A 24,821-nucleotide genomic window follows, 5' to 3' on the forward strand; every position below is an offset into this window, starting at 1 on the left:
CTTTTTATTTTAATCTATCATTGATTCTTATAAAATGGTAAGGTTAATAAAGCTTATTGTCTTTTATTACAATTCAAATTCCAAAGAACTGATTTAAGGTTGTTAAAGTTCTAAAAAAATTATACATTATCAATTTTCTGCTAAAATACAATGAAAATATTATAGACCTGCTGCCTTTTTGTAATTTATACGTTTGCCTGCCGATGATGTGCTCACAAATCTTAAGCAATCAGTGACAGAGTTTAAGCACAAGTTGCCTGTCATCGTAGCCCTGGGAAACCCTCATCTCAAGCCCAGGCATTGGGAGGCTCTCCAGGAAATCACTGGGAAGTCCGTTACCCTTTCCAAAAGCCATACAATCGAGGACCTTCTAAACCACCAGGTAAATGAAAATAGCTTGAATACCAGAAGGGCCCATTGTAAGTAGGTAAGTGATTGTACAAAAGTCAGAAATTAGTAAAATCAGCTATCAGAATAGGAGAATAAGTCTGTCAGACAATAGGTGGGAGGAAATTAAATTTCAGTGGAGAGGCTGAGTGCGTGACTCTTCATACCATTATAATCTTTGTGATTAGAAATGAGTGATACTAATTTTCATGCACGACAAATGAAATTAATATTGTATTATTTGGCCATGCTACTACTAACAGAATATGTCTTAAAGGAATAGGAAAATCAAAATTACTGTAGTTCTGATTTGTATAAAATTAATATATTATTAAAAACATGTTAGGATAGTTTTACCAATAGTTTACTGTTACATTTTAAAAACTTTAATAAGCTTTGCCATATAAGTTTTAATATAAAAACACATTTTCCAGTATTCTCAAGACTCAAATGTTTCCTTGCCATGCACATTTACAATAAGCTTCATCTAGATTTAATGTTTCATGATTAATGATATGTAACAATAACCAGCATTTAAAATCTTTAAGTCTAGCAAATGATCTGTTGTGATGAGGAATGTGGGATTTAAAAAAAATCTTCAAAAAGCTAATTTATTTTTAAAAATTAATTATTTTGATTTTCAGTCCTAATCTCAACTTCATTTCTGAACTTCAGACTTACATATCCCACTTCCTATTCAGGGTCACCACTTGCATCTCTAAGAGATATTTCACAGTTAGCATGACAAATGTGTTCACTTTTCATTCTCCTTTTACCAAAATCTACAGTGAATCTTCCCCATATCAGTTGGTGGTAGTACCTTCATTAAACAATTAAACTAAAACTAGTTACACTAAAAATCATGGAAGAATCATTGAATTTTTTCTTGCTCTCTCCCACTCATCCCATTTAAATATTCTTTTCCTGAGATATTATTAGAGCTTATTATTATCCTTACTGGTCTGTGTGACAATGAGGGATTCAACATGATACCTAGATAACTTTAGGATGTAAGGGCCGTTGCCAACAGCTAAGTTGATTCAAACCAGCATGCTAAAAATCTACCACTTGTCAATAATACAATGATTTTTCATTTTTTAAGGACTTAATTATTTTATTGGAAAGGCAGATCAGATTTACAGAGAGAAAGACACAAAGATCTTCCATTCACTGGTTCACTCCCCCAAATGACCACAATAGTGAGAGCTGAGCTGATCCAAAGCCAGGAGCCAGGAGCTTCATCCAGATCTCCTGCGTGGGTGCAAGTACCCAAGGCTTTGGGCCATTGAATGCTGCTTTCCCAGGCTATGAGCAGGCAGCAGGATAGTGTTGTGGAGCAGCCACAACACTAACCAGCACCCATACTGGGTGAGGATTTAGCCACTGAATCATCACACCGAGCCCAATACAGTGATTTTTCAGTCTTGGGTAGAGAGTAAGTATAATAGCAAGCAACAAAAGTTAGAGCAGGTAGAAACAGGGGAGTAGCTAATTCCTAGGTACAGCAATTTCAGAAGCTAAAAATGAGACTGGAGCTGCTCACTTTTGTTCATATGTAAACTACTCTAATTTGAACTCTGCCAAAACTGTGGGAATAGGCGTCTTCCGCTTAGAAACAAGCTGAGCAATTGTACTGGGCCCCCAACTCTCATTCTTTCACTCCGTGGAAATGATCAAGGGAGTGGTGATGGATTCTTGTTTCTAACCAGGGATTCAAAGTCATCAGCTTAGGTAGTGAATGTGAAGCTGTAGAGATGGAAAGCTCTGTGTTTACCTCTGTTGTGGTGAGTGTGACATTCTTTGAATTTATCCAGGGGGAACTGGAAGTTGATACACATGGCAAGAAGTCCCATTTACAGAGTGCCAATGTATTTTGAGAGACAGGTCGTCAAGGACATGTGGTAAAGGAAGGGAAATCATGAACTGAGGTTCGTTAGAGCTTCATTCTCTTAGCTGAATATAGCCCAAGATTGGAGAGTAAAATTCCACACAATTAATTCAGCAGTTGGCAGAATAAAGGAGCCAAACTAAAGAAAATACCATTGCTGTTAGTGCAAAGGAGAGAAAGCTGATGTAAACATCAGCTGCATATGGGCAGAGGATGCATATTCTTCATTATGACTAAAGTAAGAAGAAAATTCAGAAATTTCACAGAGCATGAAAACTTTAGGTAGGTGGTTTAAAAGCTGAAAAGGCCTATGACCTGAGGGTTAGATCATGGTGTTTCTGGTTAGTATGGAAACCCAATGTGAAACTGGATCACCGTTATTCATGATGATCCTTTCAAAGTGTACCTTCATGGTTTGCATTTTAAATGTACCAGGAATTGTTTGCCCAACTCAGTTTTAATAGTCTGTTCATTTTAGGTATTTTATTATGAGCATGAGATCAAAGAAGTGTCCGCCTCAACAACTAATGAAGCTGCTCTTGAAAAGCTGTTGTCAAAGATTGTTCATCTTTGGAATACCACGCCCTTACATTTAGTCCTTCATCGCACAGAGAACTATTCTGTCTTAATGATTTCATCCTTGGATGACATATTCGCTCAGTTAGAAGATTCTCAAGTCATACTGGCAACAATTAAAGCCTCTCCCTACATTGGGCCCATTAAGGTCAGCATTACAGTAAAAAGAAAATGCTTTAATTTTCTCAACTTCTGTTCACTTTGATTTTTTCCATTCTGTGATTTTTTATTTGACTTTGGATTATGTAAAGCATTTATATATTTAGGAATGAGATTAACAGCTTGAGTACAGAAACTAACTTTGAAAACAATGAGGATTGAGCACTGTCAGAAATTTTAATCAGACTGGACAAAATAAATGTAGACCTTAAAAACATATGATCCTACAAACTCTGAATTTTGCCAGCAATGTTCAGTGTTTTCTTATTATTTCCCATCAGGCAGCCCACTATCCAATGAAATGCCCAAAAATCATTTTAAAGCTTCCAGGAAGGAACAAAAATAGGCACAATGATATAGTCAATGGCAGCATTAATGTAATTGATCACACACATACACCTGCTTTTAAAAAATACAACATCCAGTGGAAAGCAGCAGCAGTGTAGAACAAGAAGAGAGCATCCCTAGCCAGATAAAGGACACCTGTGAGGACCAAAAGATGCATTTAATATGCTGCTTACTGGTGGAATATTGCATCCTCCTTCCCTACCACATCCTGTCACCATTGCAAGAAAAATCCTAGTCCATCTCTTAAGCAATAGGAACCTATAAAATGTTCCTTATATTCACATGAATTTAATACTAAGCACCTATTTAAAACCAATGAATTCAATTTTGAGAAAAAGTAAATGAATTTTAGGAAGTTTTTGGGGCAGGTGATTATCCTAGAAGAATCAACTTCAATCTAGCTATCGGTACTGAACAATTAGATATTGAAATTTTTTAATAATTACAATAATATTAAATGTGATATTTTTAGGTAAATCTGACAAAACATGGGTGTGTAGTGTCTGTGCAAGGAAAACTAAAAACCCCTCAGAAATTAGGACTCGCGTGAAAGATTGATGTGTCGTGTTCATGCATGAGAAGTAAGACAGGAGTAGAGGAAGGGTTTGTACAGGGAACCTTTCCATGTAATGGATTTTTATTGTCTTCATTGTGCTAATCATTCCACAGGTATAAGCAGACGCTAAAATCTATGCAGCTATAAATGGTGCAGTTTGCCACCTATCAGTCATACTTGGATAAAACTTTCAAAAATCAAGACATACAGAAGTAAATATCAGAAAACGAATACAAATGAGTTACAAGTGGTTTTATTTTTGAGTAGCCAGATAAAAGGATGGCCCAATTCATTATCTTCAAATAAGCATTTCAGCATTAATGTATTTGCCATGATTTTTCTACTATTTTAATATAATATTTGGAAACGATTTGTTATATCCACATGACAGAAATTTCTGAAATCATTTTAAAATGATATCTCTTAAAAAGTGAATTACAGAATAATACAATTGCTTTTATGCTGAAGGGGAAAGTGCTGAAAAAACGTACGGACTCCCTAATGGTGTTTCCTCTGTGATAGGAATTATGAAACAAATGTTGAATGGGAAGTATTTATGCTTAATTCTGTATGTCTATATGTGTTACTCAAACCTTTTTGAGAAGATGTATACATAATAAGAGAATTGGGTAAACAAACATCTCAAACTTCAAAAATGAAATACAGTGACTGATAATCACTGTTCATCTTAGTTTCTATTTTATGACTTTGCAATTTTGTATATTTGCCAGATATTTGTTTCTGTCCTTGCAGGATCTTGTGCATGAATGGACTAATAACCTGACTGTGTTCTCTTATGCCCTTGAGGAATGGATGACTTGTCAACGAAACTGGCTTCATGTTGAGCCAGTCTTTAACTGTCTAGAAATACAAAGGTAAAAAAAAAAAAAAAAACTTAAAATACCCCACTTAAGATTTGGAAAAAGAAAAAAAAGTGGTTGGTTACCTTCTGTAATCCTTAAGAAATGAACAGTATAGACATTTGAGTATAATGTGCTCAGTAAAAACTTTTTTCTTTCACAGGAAGTTTAAAAGTATTAACATTTAGGAAAAAAGCCTTATTTCTCCAATTCTAAAAATTTGTATCTATTGGATATAAGGAGTGTGTGCACAAACACCCCATCCACTACTGCACTCTTCAGATGCACAGACAGAGCAAAGCAGGAGCATGAACTGGCTCAGGATCCCCACATGGATCAAGGAACTCCACTTGCTACTGTCTTCTTCCCTTTTTTATTATTATTATTTTTTATTATTCTATAGGCCTGCATTAGCAGGAAGCTGACGTTAGGAGGTGGAGGTAGATATTGAAATCAGACATTCTGATATGGCACATGGGCATCTTAACAGGTGTCTTACCCACAAAGACCAAGTGTCCACCCCTTCACAATTATTAACATGAATATGTATAAAGGACCGTGGGGCAAAGTGTCAGATGTGTTGTTATCTTCCTTAAATGATACTTTGATGGGTCTGTTTACTTCTGGAATATCAGTGTTGTTTTAATATATGTAAAAAGCACTTTTTAGTAGCCTTCATACTTTAATAAGATTTTTTTTATTTGGACCACGTAAAGGAATAGAAGACCTGGGAAACTATCTTAAAAATTCTATATTTGCTTTTATTCATAGTATTAAAATCAATTAGCTTTTAACTCTTAAGGGTAATCACTTAATAGTCTTAATAGTGCCTTGGTTGAGATGAATGGTTACCCAAGAAACTATCTAGGAATCATTAATGATTCAGAGTAAATCATACAAGCTAGTGTAGGAGCCATTCTGAAATAAAATGGGAGGTCATGAAGTATGTGAGTGAAAGGTTTGCACGGTAAGAAAGACCACTCATATCAAGATAAGTATACTAAGCATAAGTTGGGGGGAAAAGAATAGCTATCAAAAGCTTGAAAAAGAACTGCTTTTCTGGGAATAATGTCCATATTTTATACGTATTATTATGTATCCTACAAAAGCTTGGTATTCTCCTGTTAACCTGCAGATGGTTGTAAAAAAAAAAAAAAACACTCACACACACATAGTTAAGCATATCCATAATGGTTGCAACAGCTTTGAGGCTCAACTTTAAGTTTCATTATTGCATTTTAGTAAAAATTTCTTAATAGAAGAGCCAAACACATAAGTATCAAAATACCACTGCTCGTTGCTCTTTTACAGGATTTACTGAGATTGAAAAGATGCTTTTAAACAAGGGATGCCGAAAGCACTTATAAATATGTCTAAAGGAAAGAAAAAAATGGACTATAATAGGCCATAGTTTGATGCAGAGGGACAATGAGCCCTGATCCCAATGGGAAGCATCGGGGCAGGGAGGGTGGGGGAAGCAGTAAAGAACAAAAGATCCATCTTAAGGGAGAATGTTGTGAAGGGAATGGGTGAGACTCAAGCCTCACCGTAACACCAGAGGAGTTGGGAGAGTGCTTAGCAGAAGGGAACATCCAAGTTCCTCTCCTAATCGGACTTTTTTTTTTTTATTAATGGCATTGCATTATGGGCACTGGGATTTCCCCCCACACCTCACCGAACCCTCTCCCCATGGTGGATTTCTCCACCTTGCTGCGTTACCGCAGTTCAAATTCAGTTGAGGTTCTTTCATTGAAAGTATTTACCAAGCATAAAGTCCAGTGTCTTATTATCCTAGTGGGTTCAACGATTTCTTGGTGAGACCATCTCTGGTCTGAAAGTAAAGCCAGCAGATTATCATCCCAATCAAGTAAAAGCCGGAACATAAAATCAACAGCCATTTACAACCTTATGGCATTAATTGACATGGTATTTCCTAATCGGACTTTGATCGAGCTGCAGACATGTCTAGGGCAATCACCCAAGGTGTGGAAGGTGATGATGGTGGAAGTATTCTCAGGAGAAATTGACATTTAGAGTCTAAGAGGGGGCTTCCCTCCTCTGGAGAATTCTGTGGAGAAAGAATGCTTGAGTATGCTAGACCAGTGTTGGCCAGGTATGATTTTACATATTTGGGGACATTTTGCAAAGTCTATCAACATTTTTTAGCTGCCATCTAGTGCATGAAGGTCAAATCAAATGTCACACACCTAAAGACTTCCCCCTCACGGCCTCCTCGCTCAACTTCAAGGCATGAAGCATTTGAAGGAAATGACTAGGGTGGGATGGCTGTGGGATACCCAGCTGAGCAGAGAGGAAGGAGCTGGCCCACCAACTTTTGAAGATACTTCAACAGCAGAACAAACATTATCAGCAGATTAGCAATGTGCATGTGGAGAGGCAGCCACATGCTGCTCTCAGAGGAGAGGAAACAGTGATAATATTCCGTGAAGGAAACTTTCCCTACCAGGACTGACCCCTGCCTCGCATTTCCTCATCCCCTAAGACTAGTAGAGCGTTCAGGGAACCCCTCTTATATGCTTGTTCCTGGACTGAGCATCCACTGCCTTCTCATGTCATAAACAGATTACTCTTCCAGAACCCAGATTAAGCAGTGTCCTGTTCAGGAAGCCCCTTCCATACCCCACTGCTTCTCTCGAATTCCACCCATGGTTGGTTTTATTCCATGTATTGACACACAAATCACTACTTTATGTAGAATCCATGCACATCTGTCTTCTACCACATAGTAAATATGCTCTTGTTAAATGATCTTACATTTCATAGTATGGGTATTATTCATTTAAAATGAGCACTCAGAAGTTATCTTTAATCAATGACTGATGAAGAAAAATAAAACCCACAAAGGTGCTTTCTAAATGAAACCATGAAATGTGGCAATGTATTCAGGTTGCACATTTAAATCATAGGACTTTAAAAATATAAAATTTCATCTCTTTTTTTTCTAAAGGCAGCTCCCAGAAGAAACAAAAGTTTTCTCTCAGGTGATTTCCACATGGAAAGAAGTAACATCCAAACTACAAAACAGACTGAATGCTTTGCAAATAATCATCTCCAAAAGAATACCCGAAATTCTGAAAAATTGTAATAAACATCTTGAATTTATAAAGAAAAGGCTTGAGGTAAAAAAAAAAATGAGGAACAAAAATCATACCAATCCTAAAGTAGTGAATGGTTTTATTTTGCAGAAGGAGTGTAATATACAGTAGAAACTAACCTCAAATTCTCTTCTTCCATAGCATAGAGTGAAAATATTCACAAAAGCAATGGAAGATGGACTGATGAAGTGATCTTAGGCAAAAATACTAAACTTTGAAGAGCCAGAATTCCATTATCTCCTTTTAAGTATATTTGTTTATCTTGTATTTATTTGCAAGAGAAGGAAACCAACTGCTTCCACATGTCAGTTTAGTCCCCAAATGCTTGCACTGCCAGGGCTGGGCATAGCTTTACCGTCTCTGTCACCTGGGTGGCTGGTACCCAAGTATGTGAGGTATCATCTTTACCTCCCCAGAGTGTGCAGAAGCAGGAAGCTGGATCGAAGCAAAGGCAGGACACAGTCCAAAACTCTCTTTTGGGATGGAGGTGGGGTGTAATAAATATCCTAAGCAAATGCCCCAAGTTCTATTAAGGTTGAGAAAAGGCAGAGGTACCTTGAGGGGCTTTGTTCTAAATGGGAGAGCATAAAGCACAAGAATTGGCACAAAAAGTACTTCATGAAGGTTAATTGTTTTATTAGTACTAGTACTGTGGCTTTTTTAAGATTTATTTTTATTGAAAAGTCAGATTTACAGAGAGAAGAAAAGACAGAAAGATTTTTCATCCACTGGTTCACTTCCCAAATGGCTGCAAAGGCCAAAATTGAGCTGATCTGAAGCCAGGAGCCAGAAGCATCCTCTAGTTTCCCACACAGGTGCAGGGTCCCAAGGCTTTGGACCATTCCCTACTGCTTTCCCAGGCCACACACAAGCAGAAAGCAGGTTGGGAAGTGGAGCAGCCAAGACAGGAGCCTGTGCCTGTAAGAAATGGAGGTATTTGAATGTAGAGGATTAGCCTATGGAGCCATTGCACCAGCCCCAAACCACTCCTATTAAGTTGATAAATGCAGCAAAAGTTCAAATAGAATATGTTGATGGGCTTATAAATTTCTGATTGTTAAAACATTGAATTGTCATCTTGACATACATATTGCTTAAACAACTAGGTTCTGGTGTTTGAGATTCATGATGTACACATTTACTTTGCTTCCAAAATCAAGATTTTTTTTCAGGCATCACTTTTCCTTGTTAAGCACAGGACACAGATACCAGGATGGCTCTTCTGGAGTATTTAACTGTAGTCAGGGCTTCTATATAGAAAGTTCTTCCAGACAGGCCTTCTTCTGGAACAAGCTATGATCTAGGACAGGTGGTCGTTAAGCCTTCCAGTTATATTTGACACGTGCCTGAATTATTACTGAGGATGATTCCACACCAGACATTTAATCATGGGCTGAATACTGACTTGGTCCAGGCACTGCTGCTGCTCTGTACTGGTTCTACAAAGTTAGAAGACACTTTGCCTACTATTACAGAACTGCAGTGTAAGAGATGAAAGAGCAGAGGAGCATTATAAAACGAAGTATGCCATGACAGCTTGGAGAGTGAGGCCGCAGCAAAGAGAAAGAAAAGTCCCCGTACTGAGAGAAAGGACACTTAATGTGGGTCTTAGGAGTGGGTACTGACTAGGTTAGAGTCCAAACAAAGAGGGTAGGTGAGACATGGAGCCAAGAGCACATGTGGTACCTTCTGGTTTGTGAGCAGTACAGTACAGATGAGACAGGGCACGCGTGGAACAAGAGGGTGAAGGGTCTTGAGAATCACAGTGAGTTACGATTTTCATGAGCATTCAGAGAAAACTTCGAGGCAGCAATGTAATGTAGAAATGCCTCACCACATTGTCACATGAGGAACCAAATTGCAACATGAGCTTGGAGAGGGATGAATGATTTTCAAAGCTGTAGCATGGACAGTGAGGCTGGATATTTAAAGACTAGTTCAAGAACAATAGCAAGACCACAGTGAGGATGAAAGAATGTGGAGCCTGGAGCAGCAGAGCGGCGAGTCAAGTGTAAAAGATGTCCAGGACTGTGGCTGGATTTCTGGTTTGGCCATAAAACGAAAAGCAATGATGCTGCAGAGAAAAGAGCTGGAGGAGAATTGTGTTTGCTCATGCTGAAAATCTAATGCAGATGGGACATTCAGATGAATGCCTCACTTGGCAACTGGGAGTAGTAGTTCTTCCTTGTCTTTGAGTCCTACAATTCCAGTTACCTGTGGCCATTCATGGTCCTAAAAATATCAAGTAGAAAATTGCAGAAAAAATTTAAATTGCATACTGTCCTGAGTAGCATGGTGAAATTTTCCCTATTCTACCCCAAATGTGAATCTTCTCTCCCTGCTCAGCATACTTACTCCATATACATCATTTACTGCTTATGCGTGTGGTAGGCATCCCAGTTCGCAGATGTATGGCATGTATTACAGTGTGATGTATAAATAACATAAGTGTAAGGATTTAGCGCAATGTGCAGTTTCAGCATTTTCTGGGGGAGTCTTGGAATGCATCCTCTGTAGGATAGGGGGATACACAGTGTGGCTGGGCAGAGAGAAGTGATCTGAATGGAAGAAAATGAATATGGATTAAATAACTTGAGAAGAGCATAGTAAGAAGAGTGATAGGAAAATTTGAGAAATGTCAGCATTATGGTGGATGGGACAAAGAGGGACTCTTTTTTTTTGGATTTATTTTTATTGTAAAAGCAGATTTATAAAGAAAAAGAAAGTGATACAGATCTTCCATCCACTGGTTCATTCCCCCAAGTGACCACAATGGCTGGAGTTGAGCCAATCCAAAGCAGGAGCCAGGAACTTATCCAGGTCTCCCATGTGGGTACGGGGTCCCAAGACTTTGGGTCATCCTCCATTGTTCTCCTCTGCCACAAGCAGGGAGCTGGATGGGAAGTGGAGCATCCCTAAAAGAGATCCTGGTACCTGCAAGGCAAAAATGACATGTAATGGCTGTGGGAAAATGGAAAAAAATCAGAGGTTGAAACAAAGGGCAGAGTCAAGTCCTATAGAATTTGCATGCAACAGGAAGACTGACAAGCACTCAGTAGATCGGAGCCAACAGGGGCTCTATGGCAGAATGTGACATGATAGAGAATTAAGATTTTGTGCTTACAGACTAAGAACTTTGTAGCAAAATGGGCAAACAGCTGTTGGAGGGGAACAAAGGGACAGGAAAGGCTTCTTAAACTTTGTACTTGAGAGAGTGCCAAGGGAGAATCTGAAGAGAATAGAACAGAAACCAGTAAGAACTTGTTGACCTGACCAAACTGGATGGCTGGCTGTTTCCTGGTTTGAATCTCCTACGTTGTGGGGAGAGGTGGCGGCAGTGGTGAATCTCCATGAGAGTGCCTAAGCAGGAGGATGTGAGCTCATCTGTGAAATGGGAGCTCCACAGACAGGGAAGCAGTCCAGAAAGGCGAAGTACACAAAGTAAATCGATCATACTAAAATATAGTACTTTGTTAGCTGTGAATAATTTAAGAGGATTTTTGTTGCTGCTTAGGTTTTGATTTCTTTTTTCTAAATTTGCTTTAGGAAAGGTTTTAATGTCTTAAGTATAGCTTTCATTTGGCCTTGGCGTGCTTTTCACAGATACTAACATGTTCCCTACACCATTACTGTTGTAGCTTTTGTGTAGGTAGGTACACATGCGGTTACGAACCTTACCATGAATAAGTATATTTTCTGAACTGCATTTCTCTTGGTTCTTCTGAACAGGACTACCTTGAAATGAAAAGGATGATTTTCCCCAGGTTTTACTTCCTCAGCACCAATGAGCTGCTTGCGATCCTAGCCGGCAGCAGAAACCCTGAGTCTGTACAGGTAACGGCACTCCCCTGTGTTCAGCAGTGCTATTTCCCGAGCATTCCGGGATTTACTCATGCTGTCAATCCACCTTTCCGGTTCACAGCCTCATCTAGTGAAGTGCTTTGAGAATGTGAAGCAGCTGATGATATGCAAGCAAGAGATCGGCCCCTCTACCATAAGGATGCTCATGTCTGCTGAAGGCGAAGGCCTCGTGCTGCACAAGTATGCTGAATATGCTGCTAACCAAGCGTTCAGACCCCTTAAGCCCTCATGCTTTACAACCTCTGAAATTTGGTTTTTCATGGAAGCACTCTAAGCAAACTAAGATATAATATCCTTATTCAAATATGCTGTCACCTTTCTGGATGTCTTCTCATACATATTCATTTCTTTTCAATTAGAAGCAGAGAAGATAATCTTCAAACTCACGGTGCTCATGTATGTCTAGCTTCTGCTCTGTCATTCAGATTTGTTTTGCGTTTCCTACTCTCATTACTGCATGACCTGTTTCGCTAAGCTATCATGCCGGGCCCCCCAAAATGTTTTATACTACAATCTCTCTGTCTCTTACAGATGAATTTTTTTGCATATAATCTAATTACTGTGTAATTTATGGCCTTTATGTAAGAATTCCTTAAAACCTGATTAACTGTTTTCTGTGCAGTTTTCTAAATTAAAATTTGGAATAACCAAAAGATGTTCTAGAATTATAATTGACCCGTGAATATTATTAAAATGTGCCAAAATGTAGTCTAAGTCTATCAAAGGACAGAGCATGAGTTGAAATGGCTTTCTGATTTTTTTTTAAACAAATTACAGGAAAATTCACGTAAGAAGTGCTGTAGAACAGTGGCTGGCAAATGTAGAAAAAAGCATGTTTGAGGCGTTAAAAAAGTAAGTACAAATTTTAAATCCTGAACCTATATATATTTGTTACCTGTATTTAACTCTACCTTTGTCAGGTTTTTTTTGAATCCCAGGTGTAAATGTGAGATTATTTAGCTTTTTCTTTCTACACCTGTCTGATTTTATCTAACATAATGTGCTCCAGGACCATCCGTGTCATCAGAAACAATAAGATGTCCTTATATTCAGACTTAATGTTATCCATTGCATGTAAACACACCATGGTTTGTATATATATACACACACACGTAAAAACAATATATATAAAAACTATATAGTTTTCTGACTTTTTCACCTTTTATTTTAAATTTTATGATATTCCATAGTGTCCGGGGTTTTCCTACCCCCTCCCCAAATTGCCTTCCCCCAACTGATTTTTCTCATAATTGCGATAATGTAGTTCTTCATAAGCAGTCACAAATCCATCACTCTGTTATTTAACTGTGTCCTGACATTGCTGGTACAGACAATGGTAGATAGTCCAACATCCTGTTGTGTAGATGTATCCAACAGTTTCACTGGGAGACCATCTTTGGTCTGGAAGTAGAGATGCATGCTGCATTGTATCTACATATCTGGATATGAAAGTCTCTATTGCACAGTTTCTAATCCTTCCTACCATGTTTTCTTTCTCCATCCTTCTGAGAGCACTGATGTTGCTCCCTTATCTCCCTGATGTGAATAATCCTACAGTGCACATTGGAAAGCAGATGCCTCTTTGGCACACTTACTTCTGTTCCTTTGGATATATACTCAAAAGTGGGATTCCTCTGAGAACTCTCTGTGCTGTTTTCCATGACAATTTATATTTCCTCTAACAAGCTCCAAGAATTCCTTTTTCTCTGCATTTTTGCCGTTGTTCTTTTCTGTATTGAAAGTCTCAAAGAGGGCAAGGATGAGACAGAGGGAGAAAGAAGAGGTCTTCCATCTACAAGTTCACTCCCCAGATGCCTACAGCAGTCATCTGGACCAGGCTGAAGCCGGGAGACTAGCCATCAATCCAGTTCTCCCACATGTGTAGCAGGATCCCAGTACTGAAAGCATCATCCGCCTCTTAGGGTGTTCAGTAGGAAACCAGAGCAGAAGCAGAAGAGCCAGAACTTGGACCTAGGCACCCTGCTGGAGGATGCAGGTGTCTCAGGCAGTATCTTGACACTGCCCCACTTCACTGCTTCTTGATAATAGCCATTCTGACATGTGCAAGGTGATAACATGTTGTAGTTTTATTTTACATTTCTCTGGTGGTTAGTGATGTTGACTTGTTGTTGTTGTTGTTGTTGAGCTGTTTGAGTCTCTTACGTATTTTGGGTACAATTCCTCTCAGAATGCATAGTCTGAAAGATTTTTTTTCTCACTGAAAGAATTTTCTCCTTATTTAGTTTCCTTTGCTGTGCAGTTTAGGGTTGGGGAGGGTGGTTTTGTTTTGTTTTGCTCTGACTCAATCCCATTTATTTCTTCCTGCTACTGTTACATGTACTTTCAGGGATGTATCCCTGACCAGAATCATCACATCAGTGTTGTGGAGGTTTTTCTCTGTGTTTTCTTTTAGTGACTGTATAGTATCAAGTCTTACTGTTTAAGTGTTTGATGCGTTTTGAGTTGATTTTCATGTTATATGAAGTAAGGGTCCAATTTCACTCCTCTGCATGTGAAAATGAAAGTTTTCCAGATATTTATTGAAAAAAATTTGAAAATATTTTACTTATTCGTGTGAAAGAGCAGCAGACAGATAAGGAGAGACAGAGTAACCTTTAATCTACTGGTTTACTCCCCAAATGGCCACACCAGCCAAGTCTGAACCAGGACCAAACCAGGAGCATGGAACTCCGTTCTGCTTCCCACGTGGGCAACAACGGCCTGTTATTCAGCCATCATCTCCTGCCTCCCCTGGGGCATTAACAGGAAGCTGGATCAGAAGCAAGGTCTTGAACTGGCACTCTGATACAGTAAGCCCATGATGCAAGGAGCAGCTTAACCTGCTGTCCCACAGCACTAGCCCCAAGAGACTTTTATCTATTGTATATTGTTGTCATCTTTGTTGAAAATCAGTTGACCATAGGTCTGTGATGGTATTGTACTCTGGCCAGTCTATTTTTTAATGTCAGTACCATGCTATTCTAATTACTATAATTTTGTAATGTATTTTGAAATCAATGTGATACTTAGATTACTTTGGTTAGAGCCTTTCTCAGGCTGATTTTTGTTATATGGTTAGAGTCTTTCTCAGTCTAATTTTTTGTTACTATCAACAAAATAGCTCAGGCTGTCTACTTATGGAAATGATCTTATTTACCTCATAATTCCAGAGGTGCAGGTTAAGGGGCCAAATGGCTTTGTTGCTAGCAGTCTCAGGATGTCTTAGGAAATCCCAGGGCAATGGGTAGGGAATACAAACGTGTGTCTGTGTGCCTATTCTGGTCTTTGTCTCTGTTATCATAAATCCATCACTATCCAAAAATGAAACATTCATTTTGATGACCTTACATGATCTCAATCACCTCCCAGGAGCATCAACTCTAGGCATCATACTTAAGGTCTCCATCTACTTTGTACTTCACAGTGGGAATTTCAGTTCAACAGACAAGTCTTCATGGTTTTGTATGAATGTTTAGGTAGATTTTCCTTTTCTGAGAAAAATGACCTTTTGATAAAAGATGGCATCAAATCTGTAGATTGCTTTGAGTAGATTGGACATATTAATAATATTAATTCTTTCAGTCCATTAGCACAAGAAATTGTTTCATTTATTTGTGTCTTTTCCTTCATCTATGTTTTTTTTTAGTTCTCAGCATGTAGATCTTTCACTTATTTAATGTCATTATTTAAATTTAGTGTTCTGTTTTTGATGCTATAATAAGCATATTAATTCTTCAGAATTACTGGCACATGGAAATGAATAAGATGTTTTCTTGTGTTGGTGCTCTATCCTGCCATATTACTAGATTTGTTGATCAGTTCTCATAGTTTTCTGATATAGCCATTAGGATTTCCTATATATAATATAATATCAGCAAAACAGGTCATTTTTCACCTCTTCCTTTCTAATATGGATGCATCCATTTCCTTTTCTTATCTAAGTGCTCTGAGATGGACATTTAGCGAATAGAAGTAAGAATAGTTATCCTTATCATGTTCCTCGGCTTAGAGGAAAGATTTCTGCTTCTCACCATGGAGTTTAACATTCACTGGAATACTTTCCTAAGTGAACTTTTTGTACTGAGGTACGTTCCTTGTATGCCTAAATTGTTGAGAGTATTTTACCAACAAAGTGTGCTCCAGTGTGTCTGGCAAGAACACAAGGAGATTATAGGTCAGTATCCTTGATGAACACAAATTCAAATATGTTCAACAAAATATTCGCAAACAAAAATCTATGGCACATTAAAGGGGTAGTTAACTAAAAACAAGTGGTGTGTATTTCTTAGGGCACAAGAATAAAAACATACATCAATGAATAAGTGGATTCACTGTAAACAGAAGAAAGGCAAAAGCCACATGATCCTTGCAGTCGAGGCAGACTCACAGGCTGTTCTTGGTTAAAGCCTTTTTCTGTTCTGATTGTTTGCATTTGGAAAAATCTTTGTTTTTCTCCTTTTGCACTCAAGTCTGTGTGTCCTAAAGGTGAGGTGAATCTCTTATAGGAAGTCTATTGTTTGGGCTCGTTTTTTTCACCCAGTCACTTACTTGGCTTTTAGGTGGAGCTTTCGCATCCAGAGTGGTTGAGAAGGGCCTACTGTTGCCCTTTTGTTCACTGCTTGCTGGGATTTTGCAAATCCTTTGACGCTTTCTTCCTCCTGTGCTGTGGTCTGTTGTGGTTTGATACTTTTCTACAGTAGCATGTTTGGATTCATTTGTTTGTTTTTAATCTTCTATGCGTTTTTTTCCCTAGTGATCACTCTCACGCTTACATAAAACATCTTTTACCCTTATCAGGCTGCTTTTAGCTGTTAAGAACTTAAATGTGAACACATAAAGTAATTCTACACTTTGACTACAATCCCCCAATTCTGTTTTTAAAATATTTGTGTACCCCAACAAATGACTAGACCTGTAATTTTATCTTAAGCCTGAGATTTGCTTAAATAGTTGATTTACACAGTAAGGGAATGTTTTAAATGTAAGTGTGTACTTGAATCAGTGGGTTTTACAATCTTATATTTTCATGTTTGTAATTAGTACTCATTTCTTTCATGTTTATGAATTGTCCTTAATATTTCTTGCAGAAAAAAGAAACACAGAAATTTCTTCAACTTTTTAATTTATGAGAAACTTTTTCTTATCCCCCTTTGTTTTTGAAGGACAGGATTACCATGTATAGGGTTGGCTGGCAGGTTTGTTTTGGACCTTTAAAATGACATTTGGAACTGGCACAATAGCTGAGTTGGCTAATCCTCCACCTCCAACAACCAGGATTCCGTAAAGGTGCTGGCTTGTGTCCCAGATGCCCCGCTTCCCATCCAGCTCCCTGCTTGTGCCCTGGGAAAGCAGTAGAGGATGGCCCAAAGCCTTGGGACCCTGCACCCACGTGGGAGATTGGAAAGAAGCTCCTGGTCTCAGATTGGCTCACCTCCAGCTGTTGCAGCCATCTGGGGAATGAACCAGCAGATAGAAGATCTTTCTGTCTGTCACTCTTCTCTCTTTAAATCTGCCTTTCCAGTAAAAACAAATACATCTTTATTTTTAAAGGATATTCATTTGTTCTAACATCCTGAAAAAAATATGCTTACAGAATTCTGGTTATTGCCTTCTATACAATCATACCCTTAAATCTGCTGCTTTCAGAAATCTCTGTCTTTAGCTTTTGATAGCTGAATTATAATGTGTTTTGATGTGGCTGTCCAAAGTTATCCTATTTGGTGTCCATTGGGCTTCTGGGATCTGGATTTCTGTTTCATTTTCCAAGCTTGGGAAATTTTGTGCCATCACCTCTTTCACATGTTTTCTGCCATCACCTCTTTAACATGTTTTCTGCCCTCTTCTTTCTGGCATATCAGCATTGCACACATTGTTTCACTGTCTGATGTCCTGTAAGATCTTCAGGCTTTCATTCTTAGTTTTGTTCCAGTGACCTTTCTTCAAGTTCACTAATTCTTTCTTCCACTTAGTCATGTTTGTGGTTAACACCCTTTATTGAATTTTATGTTCAGTTATGTTATTCTTCACTTCTATGATTTATGTTTGATGATATTTGTGTTTTCTCTCTTTGTTGATTTTCTGTTCATACATGCATTGCTTTCTATTTACCTGAGAGGCGAGCAGACAGTTCCATTACTTCACTCCTCAAATGCCCAAAATGGTTGGGGCTAGGCTAGGCCAAGGCTCAAGCCTGAGAACTCAGGCTCCGTCTGTCTTCCACGTGCTTGAGCTTCCTGCTTGCTCTCAGGATGTCCATTCTCAGGAACCTACTCTCTTAACTGGCATGCTAGTCACAGCCCAGATATTCATCCTGAAGTAGAACTTTGAATATGCTGTTGCGTAGGGTTAAACCTGCTGCTACCTGCTTTTACAAGGACTTAGTGTCTTTTTAATGTTTATCTTGGCTACTGTTCAACATCATCTAACCATCCTGTGGTATATATGGCTGGCAGTTCTCCCTTTCTATTCTTAGATTGCATTTTTTCAGCTATTTTGGCAGAATTGTTCCAAAATTATAAACATTAGCTGTCTAAATGTCTGGATTTTAATTTTTTAATTATTTGAGAGAATGAGTGATATCTTCCACTACTTGACTCCTGAGTTGCCTGCAGTGGCTTGAGCCAAAATCCGGAGCTGGGAACATGATTCAGATCTCCTGAATGTGTGGTAGAAACTCACCTCTACATCCCAGGATCTGCATCAACAGGAAGCTGCGGCCAAGAATTAAACCTAGACAGTCCAGGTTCAAGTTCCAGCTGTTCCACTTCTGATCCAATTCCCTGCTCATAAGAAGGCAGTGGAAGATGGAATGAGTGCTTGGGTACCTGCCACTCCTGGATGGAGTTCCAGGCTCATGGCTTCAGGATGGCTCAACCCCTGCCATAGGCAACTATTTAGAGAATGAACTATCACTCTCCTGGCCACTCTGTCTTCTTGTCTTTCAAATAAATAAAAATTTTAGAAAAAGTACAGATAATGTTAGGAATTCAGGAAATGTGTTTCATACTTTTAAGTTTGTGTTACCTTTGTGTAGTCCCAAACATCTATCTAAACTAGAAAAAAAATGGATATCTTAAATTCCCTTGTAACTTTGTATGCTTAACCATGAAATGGCCACCAGAAGTGACTAGATATAAATAACAAAGTATTTTTGCTTACAGATTTGTAAATCAAGGATTAAAGACTGGTATTGCCAGGTTTTTCCCTTATGGGCTGTAACTCATCTGGGACAAGTGGTACTCACTGTGGTAAGTTAATGTTCCTTTGATGTATGTATGGAAATGTTTAGTTGTCATATGGCAAAGAAGGCAAGCATTTAGGAAGTAAATCATGACAGGACTGATATTATGTAAAAGTTTCTCTGAAATGAAAATATTTTAAAAAGATGGAAAGGAAAGAAACAAAATGGTGGAATAGGATAAGGACATGTTTATAAGCAAGTGGAAAATCATTGGCCAGGGCAAAGCTGAGAGGCTGCCATCCCAGGAAATAGGAAAGGGCAGACCAATGGCAAAGGAATACCTGAAGACCCATGGGCACAGAGAAGCAACAAAGACAGCAGAACGGTGTTGCAGTGACCACATACCCCAACTATGGTCGGGGATCAGCGCTCCACCAGTGGCCAGGCGGGAAGGAGAGTTCACCTGGAGCTCAGGAAGTGAACCCATAGAACTGCCCATCCTGCCGATTCACTTGATTCAACCACAAACAGATGCAGAGTGGCAAAGCCCAAGCAGGCAGTTTCAGGGACAAGGTGAATTTCATGGCTCACACCCCATCAGTGCCACAATGTGTGCCATTTTGTGTACTGAGGAAAAGGCTATGGGGCTGGAAGAATAACAGCAAGCTCTACATGTACTAAGCCAGGAACAAGCTCATTTCCAGCCCGAAGCATTGTACTGATCCCACAGGAAAAGCAGTATCTACATGGCATCTTAAAGGTTCCACCCAAGATAGGCTCAGGTGACCCCCCAGACCTAAGGCAGTAGGCCCAGACCTCCACAAATGCCACAATGGGTGCCATTTTGTGTACTGAGGAAAAGACTGTGGAGCTAGAGGGATGTCAGTGAACTCCACAGGCATTGAGTCAAGAGAAAGCTAATTTCCAGCTCAATGCATTGCACTGGTCTCAAGGGGAAATAGTACTGACTTCACATCCTATGGTTTCTACACAAAATAGGTCCAAGTGATGTCAAACCTTATGGCCAGCAGGTTCTGGCACTACTGACAGCCCAGTGATTTAGGATAGCTGACAGCTCCCTAATTCTGGGCACTGCTTAAACCAAGACTGGGAGAAAGGTTATGCAAGCAACATGACTACAGCACAGTATCACAATGGATAGAAAGGAGTAAACCAGGAGCTGGGTCTGTGGAGACCATGATGGACGCAGAGCACAAGAGCCTGGGACTGAAACTTGCTGGAGGGAGTAACACAAGTAACTGCAAATGATGAACCGGGTACACAATCAGAAAAATCGATCTATAGACCTGTGGGCAACACACTTTAGAAACCAGCCCTACGGAGAGCAATCTGCGAACTAGAATAGCAATTACCAACAACAAAAGAAGAAACAGAGGCACAATGAATGTTACTGATGCCTCCACTGCAAAGGAGCAAAAGCAAAAATGGGGAGGGGTAAAAAAATATTAAAAACTTGTTATAAAGCTTCTTAACAACACTGAGAAGTACATACAGGAGATCAAGGAATTTAAGGAATGTGTCACACAAAATAGCAGCGCTGAAACTAGATCAAGCCAAATTATTAGACATGAAATTCAGTAATAGAATGAGCAAGCAAAAGAAAGATTTTCAGAATTGGAAATTATTTCTCACAATGGAGAAACAACCAAAAAGCTGGAAATAACTGAGTCAAGCAAAAAAGTACAAGAATTGAGATACTATTAAAAGGCCGACTATAAGAATTATGGGAGTCCCAGAAGGCACAGAAGGAGAAGCTGGGTTTAAAAATGTATTCAATGAAATAATAAAGGAGCATTCCCTAATTTGGAAAACGATTTAGAAAACAACTACAGAAGGGACACGAGGGACACAGAACTCCCAATAAGGTTGATCTTATTCGCCATGACACATGATAACGAAGCTCTCTTGTTAAATGCGGGTAAAAGACCCTTAAATATCCACATGAAAAAGTCAATTAACATATAGAGGAACCCCAATCAGTCTCACTGCTGACTTCTCACAGGAAATTCTAAAGGCCAGATGAGAATGGAGTGACACATTCCAGATTCTCAAAAGAAAAACTGTCAGCCCAGAATAACTTACCCAGAAAAGCTTTCAATGTCTTCAGTGACATTGATTTCTATGTCTTCATGACATAGATCATTCAGTAGCATCATTTTCTGCAAAAAGGTTTATTTCCCTTTTCACTTCTTTAGTAACTGATCATTCAATAGCTTGTTATTTAACTTCATGTTTTAAATTTTCTGTTTTCCTTCCTGTTGATTTTGTTTTATGGATTTTCATTTAAGGGGATGTATAGTAACCATGTAATAGACTATCACATACAGATGTGAGTATACAATGCAGTATACATCTCTACTTCCAAATCAAAGATGGACTCCCAGTGAAACTGCTAAATATATTTTGACAATAAGATGATGGTCTCTGCCATTGTCCATACCTACAAAGTCAGGATACTTAAAGAGCAGGATGATGAACTTATGCTGTTTATGAGGGGCCATACTATTATAATAATATACTGGAACTCAGTGGGGATAGGGAATCCCAGAGCCTATAGAAGTGTATCATAAAATAATGTAATACATAAATTATAAAAATATAATGGAAAAACATAAAGATATAAATATGATCAAGCAAATACAGCAAAAAGTTTGTTGTGGAATACAGATGATAACTGTATGGGTATTCACTGTATAAGTTCATTTTCCTATGGGTTTCAAACTTTTCATAATATTGAAATAATCCATAAATGGTTATTTTTCCTAGGCGAATCATTATATTTCATTGTATCCAGTTTGTTGTTCTTTTTTACTTGAGGAGTTAAAAAAATTAAATACTAACTTTGAAGTTGAGGTGAGAAGACTAACTCAGGGGCCCCTGGGCTAGTCAAAGTGTCAGCAGAGCCTTGTTCCTTCCTGGAGACTCTGGAGGAGAGTCCATGTCCTTTATTTCAGCTTCTCAAAACCACTTAGCATTCCTGAGTCGGCACTGGGGTCTCTTCCTATATGTTCAAAGGCAACAGTGTTTCATCTCCCTAACTGTTCTTTAAAAAATAATAATAAAATTACTTATTTAAAATTCAGAGTTGGAAAGAGAGAATGAGAAGAGAGAGAGAAATCTTTCACCCACTGGTTCACTCTGCAGATGGCTGCTTCACCCAGGGCTGGGCCAGGCAGAAGCCAGGAGCCAGGAGATTTTTCCAGGTCTTGAATGTGGGTGGCAGGGGCCCAAACACTTGGAGCATCTTCTGCTTTCCCATACCATTAGCAGGGAGCTGGATTGGAAGTTGGACAGCTAGGACTCAAACTGGCAACCGTATTGCAAGCCATGTCTTGTCTATGCCACAACATCCCTCTAGGATTCTTTTGTAATTGTATCTGCCTCTAGTTATGGATGAAAAATCTTTTGTGTTCTTTTCATGTTGCAACAAATGGCGAAATAACATCATTTAAAAAGACTGAATAGTAGTATTTCACTGTGTATATACTGTGTATATTTCACTGTGTATGTACCCTATTTTTCTTTATCCATGGCTCAGCTGTTAACTTCTAGATTCTTGTCCAAATTGGCAATTCTTTTGAGAAGTAGTTGTCGAAACCATGGAGGCAGTAAAATTTCACCCAGCAGAGTGGAGAAGGAGGGACAAAGAAAGAGCCCCAAGAAACATCATCATTTGAGAAGTAGGTGGAGGAAGGGGCATCCGGGAAGAAGACTGAAGAAGAGTAGCTGGAAAGAGAAAGAAAATTAGGAGATTTTTCTCATGGAAGCTAAGGGAGAGGGGGTGCTTTTCTGATTTTTTACTCTAGGAGTCTGCATGGCTTGAAAGGCTGTGGAGAGACGTGATAACTTCATTCTGGACATCTGGCTTAGTATTTAAGATGCCACTTGGAATGCCAGTAGCTCTGCTCCCAATTCCACTTCCTGCTGATGTGCTCCCTGTGGGACTGAAGATGATGGCTCCCCTATGGGAGATGCAGAGCGGGCCTTTAGCTAATTAATGGCTTCACCCTGACCCAGCCATGGTTACATGATGGTTATTTTAAAATATCATCACAGGGTGATTACTTGGGATGAATGCATCCAATCCAGCTTCCTGTTAAAGGACCTGGGAAGCAGCAGGTACCGGCCCAAGAGCTTGGCCCTTCACATGCAGAGGGGGAGACGTTGATGGAGTTCCCAGCTTCTAATGTTGACCTTGCCAATCCTTGGCTATTGAAATGTTGGGAGAGTGAAAGATGAAATGTGTACATTTCTTTCTCTGCCTTTCCTTCATCATTCTTTCAAATAAGTAATTTATTTACGTAACAAAAATAACATCATGTCTTTTTACTTTGACTTAACACAATTTTCCAAAACTTTGCTAGTAAAATAGCCTGGGATTGTGGATACAAATTAACATAATCAGAGATGCTTGATCCCTTTTGTTATCCTCTGTTAGATCTTAAACTGCAGGACTTGTTCAAGCTGCTATTTACAAAGGTGACCAAATGGCAAAGTGATAATGAATCAGTCTGCACATTTCAATAGGAAATTCAAATAATCAAACCTTCTCTATCAAGAAAAGATCTCTGCACCTCTAGTCCTTCAAACATGCTCAACTAAGAGGCAGTCTGTAGTGTTTCCAAACAATACTTGACAGGAGTGACTATCAGCTTCAGTCTGTACTTATGCCCAAGTTTTCCCCACACATATGCTTTATCTACTGCAAATTCTGTTGCCCAGAAGGCAATTTACATCCCTCTTGTATCTCACATTTCTGAACATGTTACATGACTCAAACTTGTCTTTGAATGAATATAAAACTTACTTGTGGCCAATGAGGCTTTCCAGACAGACTCATCTCAAGATACAGTCATTAAGAATTCCACTGCAGATGAACACTCTGGTTCCCAATCTCTTTCACTGAAAAAATTCCTCCTCCCGCCTACCCAGGATATCCCAGGGAGGGGACTTGGGCCATTGGGTCTTCTCTCCTGAGGCTGGGAATCTAGAATAAATGTGCCAGGGGCAACAGCACAGACATGACCTTTACCAGCTTTGCTGCTGCTGGAGTCGGCTTTTGTTCCTGTCTACGTCCCAAGCTCAGGCTCCACCTTCCTGTTGATCAGTGATCTGCAAATCTACAGTCTCCTTTGAAAAGGACAGAATTAGCAACCGAGACTGTTCACCAGTTCACCAGGTTGCCTGTCCCATGCCTTCTGTGACTACAAACACAGTGGATTCTGGGTATATTGTAAGATCAATGGAGAAAGCAACACCGATTTCCTCTTGGAGTGCTCTTTTGTTATTGTTGACAGGTTATTAATTAGTGACGTTGGAATTAGCAATCTAAGATTAGAAAATATAAATGAATAAGCCCTCTGTAAATATTCATCAAAATTCTATTTTAAGCCCTCAAAACATTTTCTCAGTATATATGACACATATAGGGAAACATTCTTAATGCAAAATGAAAAGTTAAGCTTCTGTTCTATATGTATCTCTTTGTCAGAGTCAGATCATGTTTTGTTCCGACTGCATTAAAAGTTTCATGAGTTATCAACCAAAAGAAGCATTGGAAAAAGTCCGTGCCGGCGTGTTAGGTCGTGTAGAACAGCTTGCAGAACTGATGCTGCGGGACGCTTGTAACTCCCGAAGGAAAGCCGTGCTTGGGGCCTTGCTCATCCTGTATGTTCACTGCAGAGACTTGGTGATAAATTTACTGCTTAGAAATGTCTTCAGGGCAGAGGACTTTGAGTGGTCAAGGTGAGTGAATCTAAATTGTAACTCCATTAAATAACTTCTCATCATCAAATCTTGAGATAAAAAGATCCTTGACTTCAAATTTTGAAAACATTTAAATTTCTGAGTGTATACCAAAATTCCTAAG

At 39.0% G+C, this 24,821-nt stretch overlaps 2 protein-coding genes across 2 annotated transcripts in view; both read left to right on the top strand.

Annotated features, from left to right (window-relative positions):
- The window catches only part of LOC121167455 (dynein heavy chain 14, axonemal-like), a 404,109-nt gene that overhangs the window by 72,917 nt on the left and 306,371 nt on the right, over positions 1 to 24,821 (top strand). The window lies entirely within an intron of this gene.
- On the top strand, positions 216 to 24,661 carry LOC121167458 (dynein heavy chain 6, axonemal-like). Its single transcript, XM_040996881.1, has 7 exons — positions 216 to 382; positions 4,668 to 4,789; positions 7,743 to 7,914; positions 11,620 to 11,724; positions 11,813 to 11,931; positions 12,529 to 12,603; positions 24,444 to 24,661. The coding sequence occupies exons 2-7, from the start codon at positions 4,728 to 4,730 to the stop codon at positions 24,484 to 24,486; spliced, it is 576 nt and encodes a 191-aa protein (XP_040852815.1). The 5' UTR covers positions 216 to 382; positions 4,668 to 4,727; the 3' UTR covers positions 24,487 to 24,661.

Source organism: Ochotona curzoniae, unplaced genomic scaffold, assembly GCF_017591425.1.
Source record: "Ochotona curzoniae isolate NIBS_2020 unplaced genomic scaffold, NIBS_Ocur_1.0 patch371, whole genome shotgun sequence".
Taxonomy (NCBI): Eukaryota; Metazoa; Chordata; class Mammalia; order Lagomorpha; family Ochotonidae; genus Ochotona; species Ochotona curzoniae.